This window comes from Eumetopias jubatus, unplaced genomic scaffold (assembly GCF_037043125.1).
Source record: "Eumetopias jubatus isolate StellerSeaLion01/CBP00866 unplaced genomic scaffold, mEumJub1_p1.0 scaffold_3, whole genome shotgun sequence".
Taxonomy (NCBI): Eukaryota; Metazoa; Chordata; class Mammalia; order Carnivora; family Otariidae; genus Eumetopias; species Eumetopias jubatus.
The window spans coordinates 113,917,462-113,940,731 of record NW_028274809.1 but is presented as its reverse complement, the minus strand read 5'-3'; the positions used below and the strand labels follow the sequence as shown (position 1 = coordinate 113,940,731).

The following is a 23,270-nucleotide window of genomic DNA, read 5'->3' as shown; positions in this document are numbered from 1 at the left end:
CATTTTGAGGAAAACACCAGTGCTAATACTTATGTTTCCTTTTACATTTTTTATTCATTTACTCATTCTTTCAAATATCTGTTAAATGCCTATCATGTGCTAGGTAATCTGCTAAGCACTGGGAATACAATGATAGGCAAAGACATGGATTCCTTCTTTCAAAGCCTTCATAACATAACCATTTAATATATATTCTTACACACAATTCCTGTCTTGTAAGAGTTTTTAAGTCTTGCTGGGGAATGACTATAAATAAATAATACAAAGCAGAATGCAATATGGGCTACAACTAATGAATGAAGTGCCATGAAAATAGTGAAGAAATTTACAGAAACACACGCCATACTGTATTTTAAAATTTATTTTTCTCTCCATATGTGACTCAAATTTAGTGGTTTACTTGGACTCATTCCAAGTATACGTTTATTCATTCTTATATGTTTATTCAACTCAATTTCCCATTAAGAATGTTTCCAATTATGGAGTGATAGTTTATTATGCAAAATGTATTTACCGAAAGAATTGGTGTCTTGAACCTATACTTTACAATCTAACTGGCAATACAGAGCTAAAATTGAGATATTTAGCCCCCGGAAGAAGAAATAATTTAACGCTCACTTACTGTATTCTGTGGAACAATGTCTTTCAATGAGCATGGCAGTGCTAATGGCTGGATTTCTTTCAGCAGCCCTTCAGTATATGGTTCAGACTTCCTTAGAACTAGGCATAAGTCATTTAGTACAATATGCTGCTCAGCAATGTGTTCTGATCTTGCATGGGTATCACCAACTCTAAAAGAATTCAAGTAATATTTATTGAAAATAATACTTGAAACCCAAACTTGCTTTCCCCCATAAAAGCTATGCATTTCTAAGGATACTCTCCTTAAGCTAAATCTTCTAGAAAGTTGTATTCTAATTCATGCTTTCTTACTACATAGATTTAATCCAGATTTTATAAGCACAGACACTACTTTTATCTATAGAATTAAATCTCAATTGACTTTATCTGAATTGTCTTTCATATATCTATTCAAGTTTAGACTTAAAGGGGATAATGATGCCTATTTATTTATAAAGCTATGACCATTAAATAGTGACCATTCTATGTAGTTAATACTGGTCCTTACTATAGAAACATTTTCAGTTTTAATTATTTATTGTTATTTTTTATTTTCCTAGAAGACTGAGGGAAATATTTTTGAGTACCTAGGGTTAGACACTATGCCACTTTAATATGCATTAATTATAGAAATCGGATTTAAAATTCTACTCAATCATCCTGCAGCTAACTGTAATACTTTATTTAAAAGAAATATTTTTGTGCATCATTCCGTTTTGAAGCAACATAGAGAAGTACTTAAGTTTGGATACATCAAAAAGCTCCTTTTCCAAAACAACAAAACCCACTCCTTTTCCAAGCTCCTCATGTAGTAACACTGATAAATGATAATACTTGACTAATTTAGTAATTAGTAAAACAAATTATAGAGCAAAATAAAAAGTATATGCGTTAGAAGTAAAGAATGATAAATTACTCCTTTCTACTCCTTTCCAATTTCCTTTATTCTTTAGTATCTCACTTCCCTGATAACAAATGTTTCTAAGCAGGCCAGGAACACATAATAACTATAAAATATCATACCCTGCAACAATTAGGACTTCAGAATTTCCAAAATCTACCATGAATATTTGTATTAGTGCAACTTCATGGACTGAGAATTTGGTTGGACTACAAAGTTTTTTAATATTTTCACTTTCTATTGGAATTAATTCAGTGATAGTTCCTCGACACCACATTCCATTTTCAATACTGTTGACAAATATTCTTGCACCTAAATAATGAAGACAAATCATTATTAGTGTTTATGGAGAAAAATACCTAATAAGCTCTAATTTATGAACATATATATTAGTTCCACCACTAAGAAGTTTTAATTCATTTATTTACTGATGACATAGTACATGTCAAGTGCTATGAAGGCAGTATATTGTGATAGTTCCTGTTATATAGCTAAATGGGGAGGTAAAAACAAAATTACCAGTCTCTTATTGAGGACCTATATTTTATGAGCTGTAACAAAGATGAATGAAACTATCCTGCCATCAAGAAGCTCAAGAAAGGAAAAGATATAGGCAAGTAAATGTACTTACAACAATAAAGACTTTCTACCCTTTGCATACATGTACAGATATATACATGCTGAAATTTATAAAATTCTTTGGTAACATAAAGGAAGAAAAGATTACCTTCTCTTGGTAAAGAGGAATCAAAGAAACAATGAAAGGCAGTATGTGACATGCCAAAATTAAATTAATACACAGTGGAGTTCAGAGAAGGGGAAGATGAACCAAGGACCTAGCAGCAGAGAGATCAGATGAATTACAAATTAATAACCAGGAAAAAAAGGTCAAGGAAGAAAGAGGCCTGAATTTGAATGCCTACTATGAGCTCAGGGATGTTCTCCGTATTTTATGTTTGAATTTACTTACTCCACCCAACAACCTTATGGAGATGGGGCTTCCATCATACAGGTAGGCAAAGAGGTACAAGGAGAATCCAGGTAGTCTTAGAGCCCATTCTCTTAACAACTAAGCTACCTATCAGAGATAAATTGGTAGATCTGACCACTGATTATATACAGAAGGATGCTGTATAAATCCCCTCTGTATATGCAAATAAAAACAGGATAGCTGAGAGGCACATTAGGACACCTTTTAATTTTTAGTTCTATGAAAATGTTTATTTGGCCTAAAGATTGTCATCAACCTTTCTCTTATGTTGATATACCCCAATATTCTAAATTTTAAACTATATGCTATGAAACCATTCTTTTTTGCAATAGGTAAGATAAAAGCCTACTGAAGACATTTGCTCTTTATAATGAAGAGCACAGGTAGGAAAAGGGAACAAGAGGATATCCTCTTAAAGCATCCTATCACAGTTCTCCCCTTGTCACTTTCTCAAAATATAAATGAGTATTTAAGTCATGTAAATTTATTTACCTTGAAATAATAATTATCCTTAATTTAAAACAAAGGATGACTTTGTGGCTTTTTTAGAACATTTTCTGTATCTAAATTGAACCCTTTTGGGCATGTATCAAATTTTAAGAGAAATATCTGTAGCCATAAAAGTTAAGTTTAATACTATACTTTTCTTAGATATTCATTTTCATGTTATCTAAAGTTTAAAATTATCATCAATTTTTGTCAGAAGTATATGATAATCCTAGTTTTTGGATATTCGGATATACCACACAGATGAGCTGAGAGTTAATCACATTCTTAAAGAACTACTATATAACCTTAAACAGATAAATATTTTTTGGTATTATGTATAGGCATTGATTGCTATTAACAGAGCAGTTTTCTCACTCTGCTAATAAATCAAACAAATCATAGCTTCACCTTATTACAGAGTAAAATCAAATTTAGTCAATGTGTTATAAGGAAAATATTTGCAATAAAAGCCTAAATTATGGCAAATTACACATACCCTTAGAATTAAGATAGGCTGATTAAGTTTACCAACTACCCTCTGAGTGGCCCTAGGAAATAGACACCACTGTCCTCCTGCACCTCATTTAAGTGCTTAATGACATCTTCAACATTCACATGTGGACAGCAAGGGACTGTAGTTATACTACAAGGAATCATCTTACAGGCCAGTTTTCCCTGGAGACAAGGGAGCAAACTGCATAACCTGTGAAGGGTTTTGTAATTTAAAAAATAACTACTTTCACTCCATAATAGTTTTTGTATATACCTCACTCAGCAGTCAATATTTTAGCTAACTTACCTAAATAAATGTTATATAATTATAAAACTTTTATGCCTGGAGCACAAATCTACATTATAAAAGGTCTATGTGGATTGGTCAAATACTATAATAATTAAATAAACTTAATACTTTAGCTTGGAATAAGATTTCATTACCTAGTTCCAAAATGTCTGAAGGATCAAGGTGTAAACTCTTATTGCAAAACTGATTCACCTTCTTTTCCAGTACTGTTGCATCTTTAATTTGTGAATACTTCCGGATGTAAAAGTGGCAAGGATGTATTACATGGCTTACAAAAACTAGCTCAGGAGAACCTAGATAAGAATATTTAAACCACATTAATAAATCATAAGTTAGGAAAGAATTAAAAAAACAGTAATAATCCTCTAAAGAATATTAAGTGTCTTGTGGCACTGAAAACTCTAGAATACTTAGGTCTCACAAGAGTCCAAACCCAAAATAGTAACCAACAAATAGATCCCACTTTCAACATTAAATTCTTTAGCAATCTGAACTGCAAATATTTTATTTTACTTGCCAAGTATGTTAGGTGGAATTGCAGTTCATCTGATAGTTGGATTCTAAAGTCAAGATATGCTGTAACTCTACCGCATTATATCAAAACATCAGGGTTTATTTATGAACATTTTGGAACTCAGAACTTTATTGATAATAAGTAGATCTCTTGCATATCCCCAAAATCCTGTTTATACTACACCCAAAGAAGCAAGAATAAGCTCACAGACACTCTGAATACAAATCTTATCTGGCTAGAGAAGTGTGAAAAAATGTCTGGGCAAAGCCAATATATTGAGCACCATTTAGGGGAAGATGTGTGTGTTTTGGTGGAGGTTGCAGAGGTGGTGAGGTTAGAATAAAAGAGAAAATTTTTTTGTATATAGCAGTAATGAAGTGTAGCTGCTGAAAAGATGTCCAGAATATAATATTAAAAAAGGAATTAAAAGAACAGAACAGTGTGCATGGTATGCTTTGTTTCGTGTACAAAAACAAAAAATATATATATATTTGTATATGCATAAAGAAACTCTGGAAGAGAGGGAGGGACTGAATGAAATGGGACAGGTTAGGGAAAATTTTCACACTATTTTAATATATAATTTTTGAATAATGTAGATGTTTTATTTACTAAAAATATTTAAAACACAAAGAATAGGAGTGGAATTGCAGACAGTAAAGACAGATGATAAAAATGAAACAAATGGATCATTTTAACTGTCCAATACAGATCACAAAGAATAATACCCATATTGAGGATGGGGTAAAGAGATAAATACGTGTAACTGGGGAGGCAGTTGAGAGAAGTGTTACAAATTTCAGAAATATTTTTGCCAATAACAGCTAAAACTTGTAAGATTAAAAGGAACAAGTTTTAGTTAAGAGTAAAATTCATTTTATTCACTGCCTTCACATTACATTAGTTACTTTACACAGAGCAAACTTCATAACATCAAGTTCAGAGTTGTTAAAGTACCTGCTTTTGATCCAAAAGGGAAAGACGATTTTTTCTGAAAAGACGTTTTTGGATCTCTAGGTGTTTCCACAAGATAATCTGTGAAGCATGCTTCATCAAAATAGGAAATAAAGGCAACTGCACTAGTTTTATTAGGTTGACAATGGCACACTATTGCTTAAAAAGCTGTACTTGATTGGCAAAATACTGGAATGGAAGACTCTTTTATCAGTAGATATAGTCATGATAGGTTTCTTAACTCACTGAGATATCAGCAATAATAACAGAATGGAAACAACCAAAAATGTGCTTTTTTTTGCATTCAAAAGGCCATTCTGGAGAATCAGCCAATGAAACAGATTGGGAAGTGGTGGGCAGAAGAGATCTAAAACAGAACTTGAAAATGGTCCTAAAGAAGACTGGTAGTATACTAACTACACAGTAGTAGTTAATGGGGAGAATACCAGCATTGTAAATCTAATCAAACTATTATGATACATTGAAATGTTACAATATAGATGCTATTATACTCACGTTAACTCATTTTATAACAGATTATCTCTCAAAAGATTTATGAGAACCTGTTCTTAAATTTAAGGACAAAACCATGAGATTCCTCTACAAATATCTTATTTATTTGTATTTTTGTCTTTTATACAAGGTTTATGTGTGGAACACCAAAAAGTCAAATACCTCAATTAAACCAAACATTAAATTTACATCTCAGAGGTTAGATTATTACACTAAAAATAAAAAATTATCCTAACTTTGGAAAATGTGAAAGTAGGGGCAAGGAATGAAGTGTTAACTCATAATGAGGTATAAGATAACAGCAATATGTTTCTGTTAAGTACAGGGACTAATTTTGTTTCTAATTACAGACATGATATATTGTTTCCTTGCTTTTGGATTTTCACTCACTTTCCATGTTTTCCTCAATAATTTCTTCAATTATCACATCAGGGCTAGAGCCCATTTGAGGCAGAACAGCAATGGTTTTAGGGGATGGTGTTGGAACAACCTCTTTCTGTGGCTGGAAGTCTTCTGCTTCTAAATGTACATCACAGGCTTCCCGTTGCAAAGAAGGTGATGGGGTTTCATTAGTTAGAATAGACATGTCAACCTTTTTCTTTTCTCGAAATGGGTATGTATGACAAGAAAATTCCTTTTTATGATTATATTTCTTTTGAACATTCTGTCCCATTTCATTTTCTTGGGGATCACATCTGTTTAAAAAATAGATAGGTATTAAGGAGGGCACTTGTGATGAGCACTGGGTACAGTATGTAAGCGATGAAGTACTAAATTCTACACCAGAAACCAATATACACTGCAGGTTAACTAACTGGAATTTAAATAAAAATTTGGAGAAGAATAAAAAATAGGCATATGGCTACTTTAAGTTTTTCATAAATTTTTTATATCTACCTTCAAGCCATTTCCTTTCCACATGACAGTTAATACTGTGACACACATAAAGAGCTAAAGTTTTGTATAGGTGCCTCAGAAGTATTTTTTAAATAGCTTTATATTTTTTAAAGATTTATTTATTTATTTTAGAGACAGAGAGAAAGCATGAGCAGGAGGGGCAGAGGGAGATGGACAGAGAATCTCTAGCAGACTCCATGCTGAGTGTGGAGCCCAACATGCGGCTCCATCTCAGAACCCTGAGATCATGACCTGAGCTGCAACGAAGAGTCGGATGCTCAATCAACTGCACCACCCAGGCACCCCAAATAGCTTTACTGATGTGTAATTTACACAGAATAAAATTCAATAATTTTTACTAAATTTACAGTTGTGCAGCCATCACTACAATCTAATTTTATAACATTTCCATTACGTAGAAATTTTTACCCATTCCCAGCCCTAAGGCAAGCCTAAGGGTTTTAAAAGGTAACAAGAGGTATAATCAATGAGAAGCTGAAGAAAGAAATGATACAGTCATGTCACAATCTTCCAGTCCTAAAGAATAGTGGATATAGGTTTTCAAAAGAAATCATTTTGATCTGGCTTAGCTGTCTGATTTTAAATTATGTTATGATTATTTTTTAATTTACTGGCCTAAAAATAAAGTATAGGAAACAGTGAAGGGTATAATCCTGAGCAAATCATTAAAAACCTCCACCTGGCCTAAAAATCACCATTAGTCTGAATCGTTTGGGTATTATTCAATAGCCACAACCCGCAGTTGAACTTTTATGCAGTTTACTCCATTTTTTTTTTAATCTTCTTCACGTATCCACACAGATTTAGGCTATCAATCTACAAGTATAGAAGTTCTATCAAAGAAATGAGATTGAGTCTCAAAAAGCTTGTCTTTTAGTTAACCCATTATGGATTTAACTTCATCACAGATCATTTAAGAAGCATTTTAGAAATAAGAACCAACAAAGCCAATTAGATTCAGCAATGACACATATTATCTGTCTCTTCCCCAAAAAAGGTATGCTTTGAACATAAGTAAAATAAATGTTGAATTCAAACACCTTCTGAGGATACAACTATGTACCCAAATTTGCAAACTAGACATTTCTTTTTATAACAACTCTCATTTGACCTGGGACATTTAACACTGTCAATCGACTCCAGTCTCATAAACTCCTCCTTTGGCTTCCAGAACACCACTTTGTCCTGTTTGTTTTCCAACCTCTGCCTACTCCCTCTCAGTTTTGTTTTGCAGGTTACCATTTCTCGGTCTTAAAATTTAGTATTTTTCCAGGGTACTGTCCTTGACTTATGTCAATACCCGCTCTTACTGGGCAAACCCGTTGTTTAATTACCACCTGTAATAAGTAGAAGCAGATTGTAGTGATACATTCCCTTTAAACTAGGAAAAAATTTAAGACTACTCTGAATTAACGTTAAAATCAAGACAAGATCAATGCAGAGTCTAAAAGAGACAGAACAGGTTTTGATATTAAAAATATTCGATAGTAATCATATTCAAGTTAAGGCTGATGGTTATCCATGGAAGCACAAAAGTCAAGTCACAAAGACAAACAGGGCTCCATATCTGGGGGAAAATGATTTGAGCCAAAGGACTGGTACTCTAGTCCTCTGGCAAGGACTTTCCTCTGGTGGTAAGAAACGTACTAAGAATGTACTATCTAGGCCTAATGTTATTAAGCTATTTAATTAATCTTATTCCCTTTATTGCAAACAACACTGCAAACAAAGCAATTTCTTATAATTTGGCTTCTTAGGCCTGTTCGAATGCTTGAAGAGAATGCCAACAAAAGTATTCCAGTCCACGTGGCAATTATATTTGTCCATAAGTTTATAACCTGGCATTCTGACTAAACTGGAATTCTGGCATTCAGTTTTGTAAACTTGGCTTGTAGGAGTTTACCTGGCTTATAGCGCATCTACTCGTGTCTGTTCCTGACCTTTTAAGATTGTGGGCCAAACTCTGGTTAGTTACCTAAGGTAAGGAATGTAGATGCTTCCTGGGGGATGATTTCCCCTGGAGACATACCACCTACAAGTGAATGAACTTTCTTTTTGGGGGTTTCTAAACCATCTATGTTCTGACTATTCCTATACCCAGAATCAAGTTTTAGTACATACAGCTAACTGCTCTCTGTATATTTCTCCCCAGATACCTGGTAAACAACAACTCAACATGTCCACTAGCCCTCCACTCCTAAATTTTCTCCTTGTATTCCCAATATTGGTGAATAATACCAAAATCCATCAACTTAACCACCAAAGCTAGACCTGTAAATCACTGAGGATGCTTCCCTTTTCCTAATTCATCAAGTTCAAACAATTAATAAGCTTTATCAATTTTCCCTATTTAGCATTTGTCATATCTATTGCTCTCCAGTACTACTACCTATGTTTGGTTTCTCATCATTTGCTGAGACTATTGATACAATAACCCAACTAATCCTTCAGCCTCTAGCCTCATACTCTTCCAAATAATCCTCTAAATGGCCACCAGAGATATCTTTTTAAAATGTAATCTAATTATTTTTATTTTCATGTTGAAAATCTTTTAGTGGTTTCTACTATCTACAGCTGTGCTGTCCAACTTTCTGCAATAGTGAAAATGTGGGGCACTGTCTAATATGGTAGCTATCAACCACATGTAACTACTGAGCACTTGGAATGTGGCTAGTGTAACTGAAGAATCCTCTATGCCCAACGTGGGGCTCGAACTCATAACCCTGAGATCAGGAGACACAGGCTTTACTGACTGAGCCAGCCAGGCACCCCTCCAATTTTTCCTTTTAATTTTGTTTTAATTAATTTATGCTTAAATTTAAATGGGCACATGTGGTTAGTGGCTACATTGGATAACATGGATCTAGAAAAAAAAGGTCAAACGCTGCTACACAGCATACAAAGTATTTAGGATTTAGCCTATATTTATCCTCTGCCAAGTGGAATTATATAAGTAGTTCCCTGAATGTAGCACATTATCTCACTGCCTATACCCTTCTTTCTGCTATGATGCCTACCTGCTTTCTGGCCTCCTTTCCAATTGCTACTCATTTTCATAGATAAAATACAATTCTCCTTTTTCTAAGTCTCCTGTTACCCCCAAAAGAACTGACTGTTCCCTTCGTTTGCATCTCCACTAAATTCTGCATATATTACTATTATAGCAATTATTCACTTTATTGTTTACATGAGTCATCCTCTACTTATTGTAACTTCTCTGACATATATCTCAATGTTTAGGATAATGGTGCCTAGCACAAAATCAGTGTTCAATGCTGGCTGAATGACTCTCAAAGATAACTTTCACCCATATATCATTTAATACTGATCACTCCTAAGTCTTCATTCTTAAATATTTTACATAGAATTTAAGTGATAGAAAACTTTGCCCTTCATATTATTTTACAGTATTTGAATCATACATACTACACACTACACATCAATTTTCCTGTTTCTTAGATAATTTTTCTCTTAGACCCTCTCAGAAATTAATGGCATGTTGCCATTTTTTTTAAACGTTTATTTATTTGAGAGGGAGAGAGCGTGCATGTGCAGGGGGGGAGAGGCAGAGAGGATCTTAAACAGACTCTGCTGAGTGCGGAGCCCGATTCGGGGCTTGATCCCACAACCCTGAGATCAGGACCTGAGCCAAAACCAAGAGTCACATGCTTAATCCACTGTGCCACCTCGGCACCCCCATGTCGTCATTCTTATACTTACTTTGTTAAGCCCTCAAATTCAATCTTTCCCATATTGTTGAACATACAGATGATCTCACTGCAATTCATATTCAACCTACAATAAAACACTAGCATATAAGTAAATGCTCTAATACCAATTTATTACTTTCTCTAAATAAAAGTCAGTAGCTAACATTAAAAACTCTAAAAGACAGAACATTTTAAGTGCTCTAATGCAACTTTATTACTTTCTCTAAAAGTCAGTTGCTGACATTAAGAATCCCAAAGACAACGTATTTTTCTAGTGTAACTGAAGAATCCTCTATGCCTAACTTATCATAAATTACTCTTATTTTACATGTTTGCTAATTTGGGAAACACTTGTGACACAAATTTTCAATTTATAATTGCTTCCTATCTAATAAATCTAGGCTCTAATGCATTTTTATACTAATTTTTAGGTTCTCCTGAATTATAACTTACTTACCTGGGAGAGTTCCTTAGTTTTAGAGAGCTAACTTGTAACAATTCACTCTCAAATGTTAATTTCAAAGTACGGATAATCTAGAATCAAAAGACAAGTGTTACTCAGATGTGAATTTTTTTTTAAATATTATTGGGGGTGCCTGTGTGGCTCAGTTGCTTGAGCGACTGCCTTCAGTTCAGGTCATGATCCTGGAATCTAGGGATCGAGTCCTGCAATGGGCTTCCTGCTCAGTGGGGAATCTGCTTCTCCCTCTGACCCTCTACTCTCCCATTGCTAATAAATGAAAAAAATCCTTAAAAAAAATGAATATTATTGAAACAAAGTAAGATTTTAGAAGGAAAACTATAGCCTTTAAGTATCTCACTAATTAATGTGTTCAAGGTTTGATTATAGGCATCCAAAGGGATGCAAGTAAGTGTTTATGGTTTCTCCCCTTAAAGAAATTTAAAATCTTTTAGAGATATAAATAGATAACAACAAAAGACACTAGTTAACAAATGAGATATAACTATGTAATCAGAGAAAATTCTGGTTATATTCACCTTGCATCTGCATTGGTATCCTCCAATGTCTTTTTGCCTTATCTTCTTAATAAATCTAACTAGGGTGAATACCAAATCTTTTTTTTTTTCTTAAGATTTGTCAAAGAAAGAGCATGCACGCACACAAGCAGGGAGAGCAGCAGGCAGAGGGAGAAGCAGGCTCTCTGCTGAGCAAGGAGCCTGATGTGGGGCTTGATCCCAGGACCCTGGGATCATGACCTGAGCTGAAGGCAGATGCTTAATTGACTGAGCCACCCAGGTGTCCCAGGTGAATACAATCTTATCACTTTTTTACATCTCCTAATGCCTCATGTGTAATACACAGGAAATGAGAGAGGTCTGATCAAGTAAGATGGTGGCACTTAGAGACTTTGGAGGCAGGTAAACCAATGGCTTCTATTTTATACCTCAGTTCAGCCCAAACACCTGATTATCTATGGGAAAAGGCCATGAGGATTCAAAGACAATAGAACAAGATCTATATCCCAAAGGAGCAAGGTGGAAATCAGCAAAAAAGATCAATGGTTAACCCTGTCTTGCTAAACGATCTCATCAGGAATATGCTTTTATTTTTGCTCAACTCTGCTCGCTAGGCACATTAGATGATAGAATATAGTGGAAGCACCCTGTCTCTTGACCCACACATTTGGGGAGGCAGAAGGAAAAAAAAAAAAAAAAACCCTGAATGAGTAAGTCAAGAATTCAGTCATATCTAAATTGTTTATGAAAAGAAAAGAGAATCTCATTTAGTTTGCTGCCCTTATATGTTCTCATTTTTTATTCAAATGTTCTAGGAACATCAATTCCCAACTCAATGTCACCCTACTTGCTCTCAGATTATGTGTTATATAGACCTTATTACCATGCCATTTCTCTAACCGGTAAATAATAAAAGGCTAAACAAATTTATTAATGTTTGTTTTAGAATTCAAACACTAAGAATTGTAAATTGAGGCCAAGATAAGTTAGAATAGTCTGAAAATAAATGCCTGTTAAGTCTTAAATATCATATTCCAAAGCATGTAAACTAATATAACTCAGAAATAAATTCACATTATGATCAAAATTACCTGATTCAGGTCACAATAAGTCCGTAAAGAAGGTGCTGATTTTAACTCTCTTGCTATCTTCATAGCTGCAGCCAAATCATTTTTTTTCTCTTCAATGTAGCTTTTAGCCATTATTACATTTGAGAGATAATCATCTGTATTTCTTACTACTTCTTCACACAGGTTCTTTTTCCTTCATATAAGATCCCAAAGTTATTTTACAGAATTTCATAAATGCTCATATGAAAGTGAGTTTAAAACAACTAAGTGGTATCAAAAGGGTAATTTCACTAGTTTACGAACATGGTTAAAAGAGGCATTCAATTCAACTGAGATATATTACAATTAAACACTATGTATGGATAACTAGAGAAAAAGTAGGATATAATTATCATGTCACAGATACAGCTGTCACAGAATTACAGAAGACAGATCCTAGATGATTCCACATAAAAGAGAAATCCTAGCTTGTAATCACTTGTGCCATTTCAAAGACAATTTGTATTCATTTCCCACAAAGATACGCCTGCACATTTTAAAATTTCCATCAGTTGATGCAAATTACATAAATATAAAATGAGATTTTAAAATAAGATTTCACCAAACCAGAACACAGGTATCAATTAACTATAATCTTCAAAGTAATCCCTTAGAACGGCAAATAACGATTCCTTCATTACTTGTACCTCAGTACTCAAAATCTTTTCTGGGCCTATGATGGAATTAAATTATTATGGCAATTAAAAAAATTTTGTACCAAAAATTGTAGTGTGTAACTTTCTCACTTATTATCAAACAAATGACTGTTTCCTCAAGATCAAATCTGGCCTCAAAAAAAAAAAAAAAAAAAAAAGAGTGTTTGTCACACTGAAGAGTAACAAGAATGTGACACAGGCTCTGAAGGTGAAGAGGTATTCCAAAAACCGTTTTGGTAATTGTATAAATAATCTGAAAGTCATTTCTTTAGGGGAGAAAATGGTTATTTTGGTAAGTTCTAGTATGGTTTCTAAAAACTCATGCCTGTGGACTGATATCAGCAAAACGGCAAACTAGGTAACTCTAAGCCTTTGTTACCCAGTGGAGATGTCAAAAAAAAAAAAAAAGCAGAAACTAGTTAAAATAATCTTATAGAAACTCTGGGAAATAAACAAAGGTATATAGCAACCAAGCAAATGCCCAATCAAGGAAAAGCCACATTCAAAACAGTACAAAATTCATGGTGTTTTCACTTGTTCTTGCCCAGCCCCCTCCTCAGCATGGTGTAGTCTTGGCGTAGAGGTAGCAGCACAGTTCCCAATTCCTTCCGTCAAACCAGAGGGAGCATAGCAGACTTCATCTGTAATGTTCTAACTTGTTTGTGGGATGACTGAGGAACTAGTCTGTTTCACCTAACTTGGAGCTCAGGCAGCAAAGAGCAATAGGCAGTACTTGGGAAGGCTTAGGAAGACAAAGAGCTATAGATCCCTGGACAAGAGATTATCGGTAAAGACATATACTAGACCATCTGGGGCTTGCAAAAGCTTGGGTGAGACTCTTTCGGAAATGAATACATTTAAAAGTAGCTGTGTATATAAAGGAATAAAGAAAAAAATCATACTCAGGCCCAGGCAAGATGCATGCTCAGAAAAGACCTGAGAATACCTTAAGCCTTCACCTGAGGCTGATTCTAAGGCTCAGAGCATGCTCACTCAGTGAAAGACTGTCCCTGAAGAGAGCCAGTTTGCAATGACTAGAAGAGGTGGCTGTGTTTTCAGATGCCCAATTTTCAACAAAACAGCATATAAAGACATGGGAAAACATGACCCATTCAAAGGAAAAAAACAGAGTGGCAGAAACCATCCCTTAAGAAGCAGAGACATAGGACTTATTAAAGACTTTAAAACAAAGGTTTTAAATATGCTCAAAGAGCTAAAGGAAAACATGCACAAAGAACCTAGAGGAAATCAGGAAAAAATGAAGGACCAAAATGTGACTATCAATAAACAGACATTATAAAAAGGAAATTCCAGTGCTCAAAAGAACAATAACTAAAACGAAAAACTCACTAGAGGCGTTCAACAGCATATTTGAGCAGGAATAAAGAAGAATTAGCAAACCTGAAGATAGGACAACTGAAATTAGAGTCTGAGGAACAGAAAGAAAAAATAATGAAGAGAAGTGAACAGAGCCTAAGGGATTTGAGGGATTCTCTCAAGAAAAGCAACATATGCATTACAGGAATTCCAAAAACAGGAGAGAAAGAGAAAGGTGCAGAGAAATTATTTGAAGATATAATAGCTAAAAACTTCCAAAATTAGATAAAATACATAAATTGACAAGTCCAAGAACCCAAAGATATTTAAGTAGAATAAACTTAAGAGACCCCCACAGAGACACAATATAATCAAACTGTTGGAAGACAGAGAATTCTGTTTTTTTTTTTTTTGTAAAGATTTTATTTATTTATTTGAGAGAGAGAATGAGATAGAGAGAGAGAGAACATGAGAGGGGGGAGGGTCAGAAGGAGAAGCAGACTCCCCGCCGAGCAGGGAGCCCGATGCGGGACTTGATCCCGGGACTCCAGGATCATGACCTGAGCCGAAGGCAGTCGCTTAACCAACTGAGCCACCCAGGCGCCCAAGACAGAGAATTCTGAAAGCATTAAGAGAAATGCGATTTGTTATACCCAAGGAATCCTCAGTAAGATTATCAGCCAATTTCTCAGTGGAAACCTTGGAGGCCAGAAGGCAATGGGATGACATATTTAAAGTGTTGAGGGACGCCTTGATGGCTCAGTCAGTTCAACATCCGACTCTTGATTTCAGTTCAGGTCATGATCTCAGGGTCATGAGATCGAGCCCCATGTTGGACTCTGTGCTGGGTGTGGAGCCTGCTTAGGACGGGTCTCTCTCCCTCTCTCTGTCCCTCCCCTGAACTCTCTCTAAATAAATAAATGAATAAATAAAGTTTTGAAAGGGAAAAGCTTGCCAACTGAGACTTCTATAACTAGCAAAACTGTCCTTCAAAAGATAAGGGAAAAGTTAAAACATTTCCAGATAAAGAAAAGCTGAGGGAGTTCATGATCAATATACTTTGACTATAAGAAATGCTAAACAAAATCCTTCAGGTTAAAATGAAAGGAGGAGAGATAGTAACTTGTACTTGGTAAAGGTAAATACACAGACAAATATAAAATCTAGTATTGTTGTAGTTTTGGTTTTTAACTCCACTTTTTATTTTCTACAGGATTTAAAAGACAAATACATGAAATGACTATAAATCTATGTTAATATATACATGATGTATGAAGATGTAATTGTGAAACAAAATAGGGGAAGGAGATGTAAAAAAGTTTTTACATGCAATTCAGTTAAGCTGCTATCAATTCAAAATAGACTGTTATAACTTTAATATGTTATATGTAATCCCCATGGTAACCAAAGTATAGAATATGCAAAAAAAAAAATGAGAAGGGAATCAAAATATGTGACTACAAAAAAGTCAAGTAAACAGAAGGTAGTAACAGAAGAAATGAATGATAAGAAGGCTCTAAAACACTGAAAACAACATGGCAAAAGTCCTTCTTTATTGATAATTTAAAAATAAATGGACTAAACTTCAGAATCAAAAGGCACAGAATGGAGGACTAGAGTTCAAAAAATGACAACATATTTGGTCTACAGATACTCATTTTAGATCTATAGATATACATAGAACAAAGGTGAAAAGATGAAGATAGTCTGTGTAAACAGTAATCAAAAGAGAACTATATAAATATTAGACAAAATAGACTACGTCAAAAACTGTTACAAGAGAGGAAGGACATTATAAATTGACAGAACATCAAGAATACACAATCATAACACATAGATGCACCAAATACAAGAGCTCTGAACTATATGACACAAACACTAACAAAATTAAAAGGAAAAACAGCATTACAATAATAGGTGGAGACTTCAATATCCTACTTCCTACTTCCAATAACAAGTAGGAAAACCATATAGAATATCAATAAAAAATAGACTAAACCATATGACAGATCAATTGCACCTAACTGACATAAAGAGAAAAATTCCATCCAAAAACAGAGAATACACATTTCCCTCAAGCATACATGGAACATCCTCCACCATATGTTAGGTCGAAAATCAAGTCTTTTAAAAACTCCAATTAAAAAAACCCTGAAAACATACAAAATATCTTTTCTGGTCACAATAGAAAGAAACTAGAAAACGTTAACAGAAGGAAATGAAAAATATAACATACTCCTAAATACAAATGGGTCAAACAAAAAAAATCACCAGGAAAATATTGAGACAAATGAAAAACAAAAATTTTAAAAGTTGAAAAGGGAGAGGAGTTAAGATGGTGGAGGAGTAGGGGACCCTAAGTTTCTCTATTCCCTTGAATATTGCTAGACAACTATCAAATCATTCTGAACACCTGTGAAATCAATCAGAGATCTGAGAAAAGAAATGCTGCAATTCTATAAATAGAAAAGCGACCACTTTCTGGAAGGTGCAGAGACCTGAATATGGGGTGATATACTGAAGGACATGGTGAAGGGGAGGGAGACTGCTTAAGGAGGCTACTGCAAAGTATTATAAGTAGTGGAGCACAAAATTGGAACCTAAATAGAAGTCTGCTACATACATCCCTGGCTTAAAGGTGCTCAGGTAAAAAACCGAGGCAGAATCCCAGGTGGAATGGCATTATCTCAGGATCCCTGGGGTCACAAGGATGGGGGTGCCTGAGTACAGTAGAGTTCCCAGGCATAGGAGCAGGGAAGCCCACTGAAAACAGTGAGTTTAGGTGCCAGCTTTCTGCTCTGTGTTGCCATAAACTGCGACCCGCTGCACATTCCAGTGACCGCTTTCCTGGGAGGAGTCCAGCAAAAGGCAGAAGCATGGTGAGACCCCCTCCACAACAGGAACAGTGTGGATCTGCACCACAGGTGTCCATAAAATTTGAGGTTTTTTTTTTTTTTTTTAGGATTTTATTTTTTGTCAGAGAGAGAGAGAGACAGAGAGGGAACACAAGCAGGGGGAGTGGGAGAGGGAGAAGCAGGCTTCCCGCTGAGCAGGGAGCCCAATGCGGGGCTCGATCCCAGCACTCTGGGATCATGACCTGAGCCGAAGGCAGACGCTTAATGACTGAGCCACCCAGGCACCCCAAAATTTGAGTTTTGAAACTCAGCTGCATGCCTGAAATAAAAACGCTCAGTCATAGGCCGGATAAACACAGAGATCTGATGGAAATCAGGGAGACAAAAGTAACTGACTGTTTTTCTATGAGAGCTCACTGAAGAGTGAAGGGCGTGGACTTTCAGGTCCAGGGCTAGAGACTGGGGCACCACCATTTTCATCCCACCCGTCAGTGCTGAAACCCTTCAGGAAGCAAAACAGCACTACATAGTGGAATCTGGAGCCACTTACACTACGCCTGGCCCCTTGGCAAGTGGGGAGCATTTCCACTAGGGCAAGGGCACCTGAGAATCAGTGCAATGGGCCCCCTCCCTCAGGAGACCAGTAGGAACAACTGGCCTGCACCAAGTTTACTGATGATAGAGGGCTGCAAAGCTCTTGGGGAAAACAGTATATAACATCTGTGGGGTTTTTTTTTTTTTTTAATTTTAAAGTCTTTATTTTTTCAGTTATTTTATTTTTTCAATTTTTTAAAAAAATTTTTATATATATGTTATATATAAATTTTTTATTTTTTGTTTCCTTTCATTGTATATTATATATATACAAAAGCTAAAAAAAAAATAGAAGTTTTTCTCTCTTTCTTATTTTTGGATCTAGTTTCTTTTAACATGAAGGCCAAAACACACCTAGGATCTAGTTTTCTTTGGGGAAGGGTTGTTTCTTTTTTCATGATTTGTATTGTTTTTGCTTTTTTTTTCTGTTGTCATCATTACTGTTGTCTTTTTCTCTTTCTTCTATTCTTTTCTGGACAAAATGATGACATGGAGACATTCACCCCAGAAGAAAGAATAGGTTGTTGAAAAAAAGAATAGGTTGTAGTATTCACTGCCAGGGATTTAATACAGATATAGGTAAGATGTCTGAACTAGAATTAAAAAAAAAACAATTGTAAAGATACTAGTTAGGTTTGAAAAAAACATAGAAGACACTAGAGAATCCCTTATTGTAGAAATAAAAGAACTAAAATCTAGTGAGGCAGAAATTAAAAATGCTATTACAACATGCAGTCTTAAATGAAGGCTCTAAAAATGAGGATAAATGAGGCAGAAGAGTCAGTGATTTAGAAGATAAAATGATGGAAAATAAGGAAGCTGAAGAGAGAAAGAAAACTACTGGATCATGAAGGCAGACTTACAGAACTTAGCAATTCCGTAACACAAAATAATATCTGGATAATAAGGGTCCCAGAAGATGGAGAGAGGGATGGAAGGTTTATCTGAACAAATTATAGCTGAGAACTTCCCTAATTTGGGGAAGGAAACAGGTATTCAAATCCAGGAGGCACAAACAACTCCCTTAAAAAAAAAATCAATAAAAATAGGTCAACACCTCGACATAGAATAGTGAAGCTTACAAATTTCACAGATAAAGAGAAAATCTTGAAGGTAGCTTGGGACAAGAGATCCTTAACCTATAAGGGTAGATACATAAGGCTGGTAGCAGACCTGTCCACGGAGAGCTGGCAGGCCAGAAAGGACTGGCATGATATATTCAATGTGCTAAATGGGAAAAATATGCAGCCAAGAATACTTTATCCAGCAAGGCTGTCATTCTCAATAGAAAGAGAGATAAAGAGTTTCCAGGACAAACAAAAACTAAAGGAATTTGTGAACACTTAACCAGACCTGCAAGAAATATTAAAGGGGATCCTTTGAGCAAAGAGAGAGCCCAAAAGTAACAAAGAACAGAAAAGAACAGAGACAATCTACAGGAACAGCAATTTTATAGGTCACTGATCAAATGGCAATAAATTCATATCTTTCAGTAATTACTCTGAATGTAAATGGACTAAATGCTCCAATCAAAAGACCCAGGGTATCAGAATGGATTAAAAAAAAAAAAAAGACCCATTGATAGAAGGTGTTTACAAGACTCATTTTAGACCCAAAGACACCTCCAGATTGAAAGTGAGGGGGTAGAGAACCACTGATCATGCCAATGGACATCAAAAGAAAGCTGGAGTAGCCATCCTTATATAAGACAAACTAGGTTTTAAACCAAAGACTGTAACAAGAGATGAAGGACACTATATCATAATAAAAGGATTTATCCAACAAAATGTTCTAACAATTGTAAATATTTATGACCCTAACTTGGGAGCGGCCAAATATATAAACAAATTAATAACAAAATTAAAGAAACTCATTGATGATAATACCATGATAGTAGGGGACTTTAACACCCCACTCACTTCAATGGACAGATCATCTAAGCAGAAGATCAACAAGGAAACAAGGGCTTTGAATGACACACTGGATCAGATGGACTTCACAGATACATACAGAGCCTTCCATCCTAAAGCAACAGAATACACATTCTTCTCAAGTGCACATGGAACATTCTCCAGAATAGACACATTCTGGGTCACAAATAAGGTCTCAACCAGGACAGAAAGACTGAGACTATACCATGCGTATTTTTAGACCACAATGATTTAAAACTTCAAAGTCAACTACAAGAAAAAATTTGGAAGGACCACAAACACATGGAGGTTAAAGAGCATCCTACTAGGGGGTGGATAAGGGATGACACTGTACTGTTGAAGGCAGAGCTGTCATGTTACCCTTTGGCAGGCTCAGCAGGGAAAGGCAAGAAACTGAGACTAGGGGCTCTTGGCCCTCATCCTGGACCAATGCCCACATGTGCGATGGTAGGGGCAGTTTCTTTGGTTTCCTGGTGTGTGGCTCTTCAGACATCTATCTTTAGGCTGTAGAGCTTTATCTTGGGCAACACCTCTTTTCTTCAGGTGACTGGCTGCTGTTTCCAGGCCTCCTTATGAAGGACCACCCATGGTAGAGACCAAGAACTTCTTGGGGAGGTTAGTGCAACAAAAAGGTTAGGAGTCTGATCCCTGGAGCCAGATTGCCTGGATAGAACCCTGGCTCTGCCACTTACTAGGTATGTTGTGAACTTAGGGAAACTATTTTACCTTCCAGGGCCTCTGTCTTCTCACACGTAAAATGGGAATAATAATAACAGCACATATTTCATAAGATTATTGTGATAAGTTAATGAAGCACTTAACACAGTGCTTGGAAAGGCAATTTAAAACCACAATGAGATTTAGCCATGAGAATGGCTAAATTTTAAAAGACTAACCATATAAGCCAAGACAGACAAGCATGAGGAACAGCCAGAACTCTTATACATTGTTGATGGGAATGTAGAATGATATAACCACTTTGGAAAACAGGTTGGCAGTTTGTTACAAAATGAAATATATACACAAAATTCATAAATATGAAAAATGCACATCTTTACAAAAAAATGTATATTTACTACGTGGCCCAACAACTCTAAGAGAAATAAAAATATATGATCACAAAAGACTTGTACACGAAAAAATAAAGCATCCTACTAAAGAATGAATGGATCAAGCAGGAAATTAAAGAAGAATTAAAAAAAATACATGGAAGCAAATGCAAATGAAAACATGACAGTTCAGAACCTTTGGGGACAGCAAAGGCAGTCCTAAGAGGAGAGTATATAGCAATACCGGCCTTTCTCAAGAAATAAGAACAGTCTCAAATACACAGCCTAATATTACACCTAAAGACGCTGTAAAAAGAACAGCAAATAAAGCCTAAATCCAGCAAAAGGAAAATAAAGATTAGAGCAGAAATCAATGAAATAGAAACAAACAAACAAAAAACCCAAAATAACCCAAAACAAAACAGATCAATGAAACTAGGAGCTGGTTCTTAGTAAGATCAATAAACCCCTAGCCAGATTTATCAAAATGAAGAGAGAAAGGACCCAAATACATAAAATCATCAATGAAAGGAGAGATCACAACGAACACTGTAGAAATACAAACAATTACAAGAGAATATTATGAGCAATTATATGACAACAAATTTGGCAATCTGGAAGAAATGGATGCATTCCTAGAAACATATGAACTACCAAAACTGAAGCAGGAAGAAAGAGAAAACCTGAAAAGATCCATTACCAGCAACCAAATTGAAGCAGTAATTAAAAATCTCCCAACAAACAAGAGCCTAGGGGCAGAGGGCTTTCCAGCAGAATTTTACCAAAAATTTAAAGAAGAATTAATACCTATTCTTCTGAAACTGTATCAAAAAATAGAAATGGAAGTAAAACTTCCAAACTCATTAGAATGAGGCCAGCATTACCTTGATCCTAAACCAAAGACCCCACCAAAAAGGAGAATTAGAGACCAATATCCCTGATGAACATGGATGCAAAAATTCTCACCAAGATACCAGCTAATTGGATCCAACAATACATCAAAAGAATTATTCACCATGACCAAGTGGGATTTATTCCTGGGCTGCAAGGTGGTTCAACATCCACAAAACATTCAATGTGGAACACCACATTAATAAAAGGACAAGAACCATATGATCCTCTCAATAGATGCAGAAAAAGCATTTGACAAAATACAGCACTTGAATGAAGCTTGATGAAAACTATCCACAGTGTAGGGATAGAGGGAACATACCTCAATATCATAAAAGCCATCTACAAAAAACCCAAAGCAAACATCATCCATAATGGGGGAAAAACAGAGCTTTTCCCCTAAGGTCAGGAACAGTACAGGGATAGCCACTCCATGTGACAACAGTACTTGTTCAATATAGTACTAGAAGTCCTAGCCTCAGCAATCAGACAACAAAAAGAAATAAAAGGCACCCAAATTAGCAAAGAAGTCAAATTTTCACTTTTCACAGACGACATGAAATGCTATATAGAAACCCAAAAAATTGCTAAAACAGATACAGGAATTCAGCAAAGTGGCAGGATATAAAATCAATGCACAGAAGTCAGTTGCATTTCTATATATAACAAGGAGGCAGATGAAAGAGAAATCAGGGAATTGATCCCATTTACAGCTGGACTAAAAACCATAAGATACCTAGGAATAAACCCAACCAAGAGGTAAAGGATCTATACTCTAGAAACTAGAGAACACTTATGAAAGAAATTGAGGAAGACACAAAGAAATGGAAAAACATTCCATGCTCATGAACGGGAAGAACAAACACTGTTAAAATGTCTATGCTACCCAGAGCAATCTACACATTTAACACAATCCCTATCGAATTACCCTCAACATTTTTCACAGAGCTGGAACAAATAATCCTAAAAATTGTACAGTACCAGAAAAGACCCCCAATATCCAAAGGAATGCCGAAAAAGAAAACCAAAGTTGGAGGCATCACAATTCTGGACTTCAAGCTGCATTACAAAGCTGTAATCAAGACAGTATGGTACTGGCACAAAAACAGACACATGGATCAGTGGATCAGAATAAAGAACCCAGAAATAGACCCTCAACTTTATGGTCAACTAATCTTCGACAAAGCAGGAAAGAATATCCAGTAGAAAAGGGACAGTCTCTTCAACGAATGGTGTTGGTAAAATTGGACAGCCACATGCAGAAGAATGAAACTGGACCATTCTCTTACACCATATACAAAGATAAATTCAAAATGGATGAAAAACCTCAATGTGAGACAGGAATCCATTAAAATCTTAGAGGAGAACACAGGAAGCAACCTCTTCAACCTCAGCTGCAGCAACTTCTTACTAGACACGTCTCCAAAGGCAAGAGAAAAGCAAAAATGAACTACTGGGACTTCATCAAGATAAAAAG

General features: G+C 35.5%; 1 protein-coding gene across 3 annotated transcripts in view; it reads right to left on the bottom strand.

The window, feature by feature from the left end:
• RNF17 (ring finger protein 17) overlaps positions 1 to 23,270 on the bottom strand; it is a 138,489-nt gene that overhangs the window by 93,868 nt on the left and 21,351 nt on the right. For all 3 annotated transcript variants that reach the window (XM_088021775.1, XM_028106389.2, XM_028106398.2), the window contains exons 7-13: positions 12,483 to 12,654; positions 10,871 to 10,947; positions 10,424 to 10,498; positions 6,176 to 6,480; positions 3,939 to 4,097; positions 1,645 to 1,834; positions 623 to 791 (exon numbers count right to left, since the gene is read on the bottom strand). In XM_088021775.1, the coding sequence (XP_087877901.1) occupies positions 623 to 791; positions 1,645 to 1,834; positions 3,939 to 4,097; positions 6,176 to 6,480; positions 10,424 to 10,498; positions 10,871 to 10,947; positions 12,483 to 12,654 (1,147 nt within the window). The remainder of the gene's footprint in view (positions 1 to 622; positions 792 to 1,644; positions 1,835 to 3,938; positions 4,098 to 6,175; positions 6,481 to 10,423; positions 10,499 to 10,870; positions 10,948 to 12,482; positions 12,655 to 23,270) is intronic.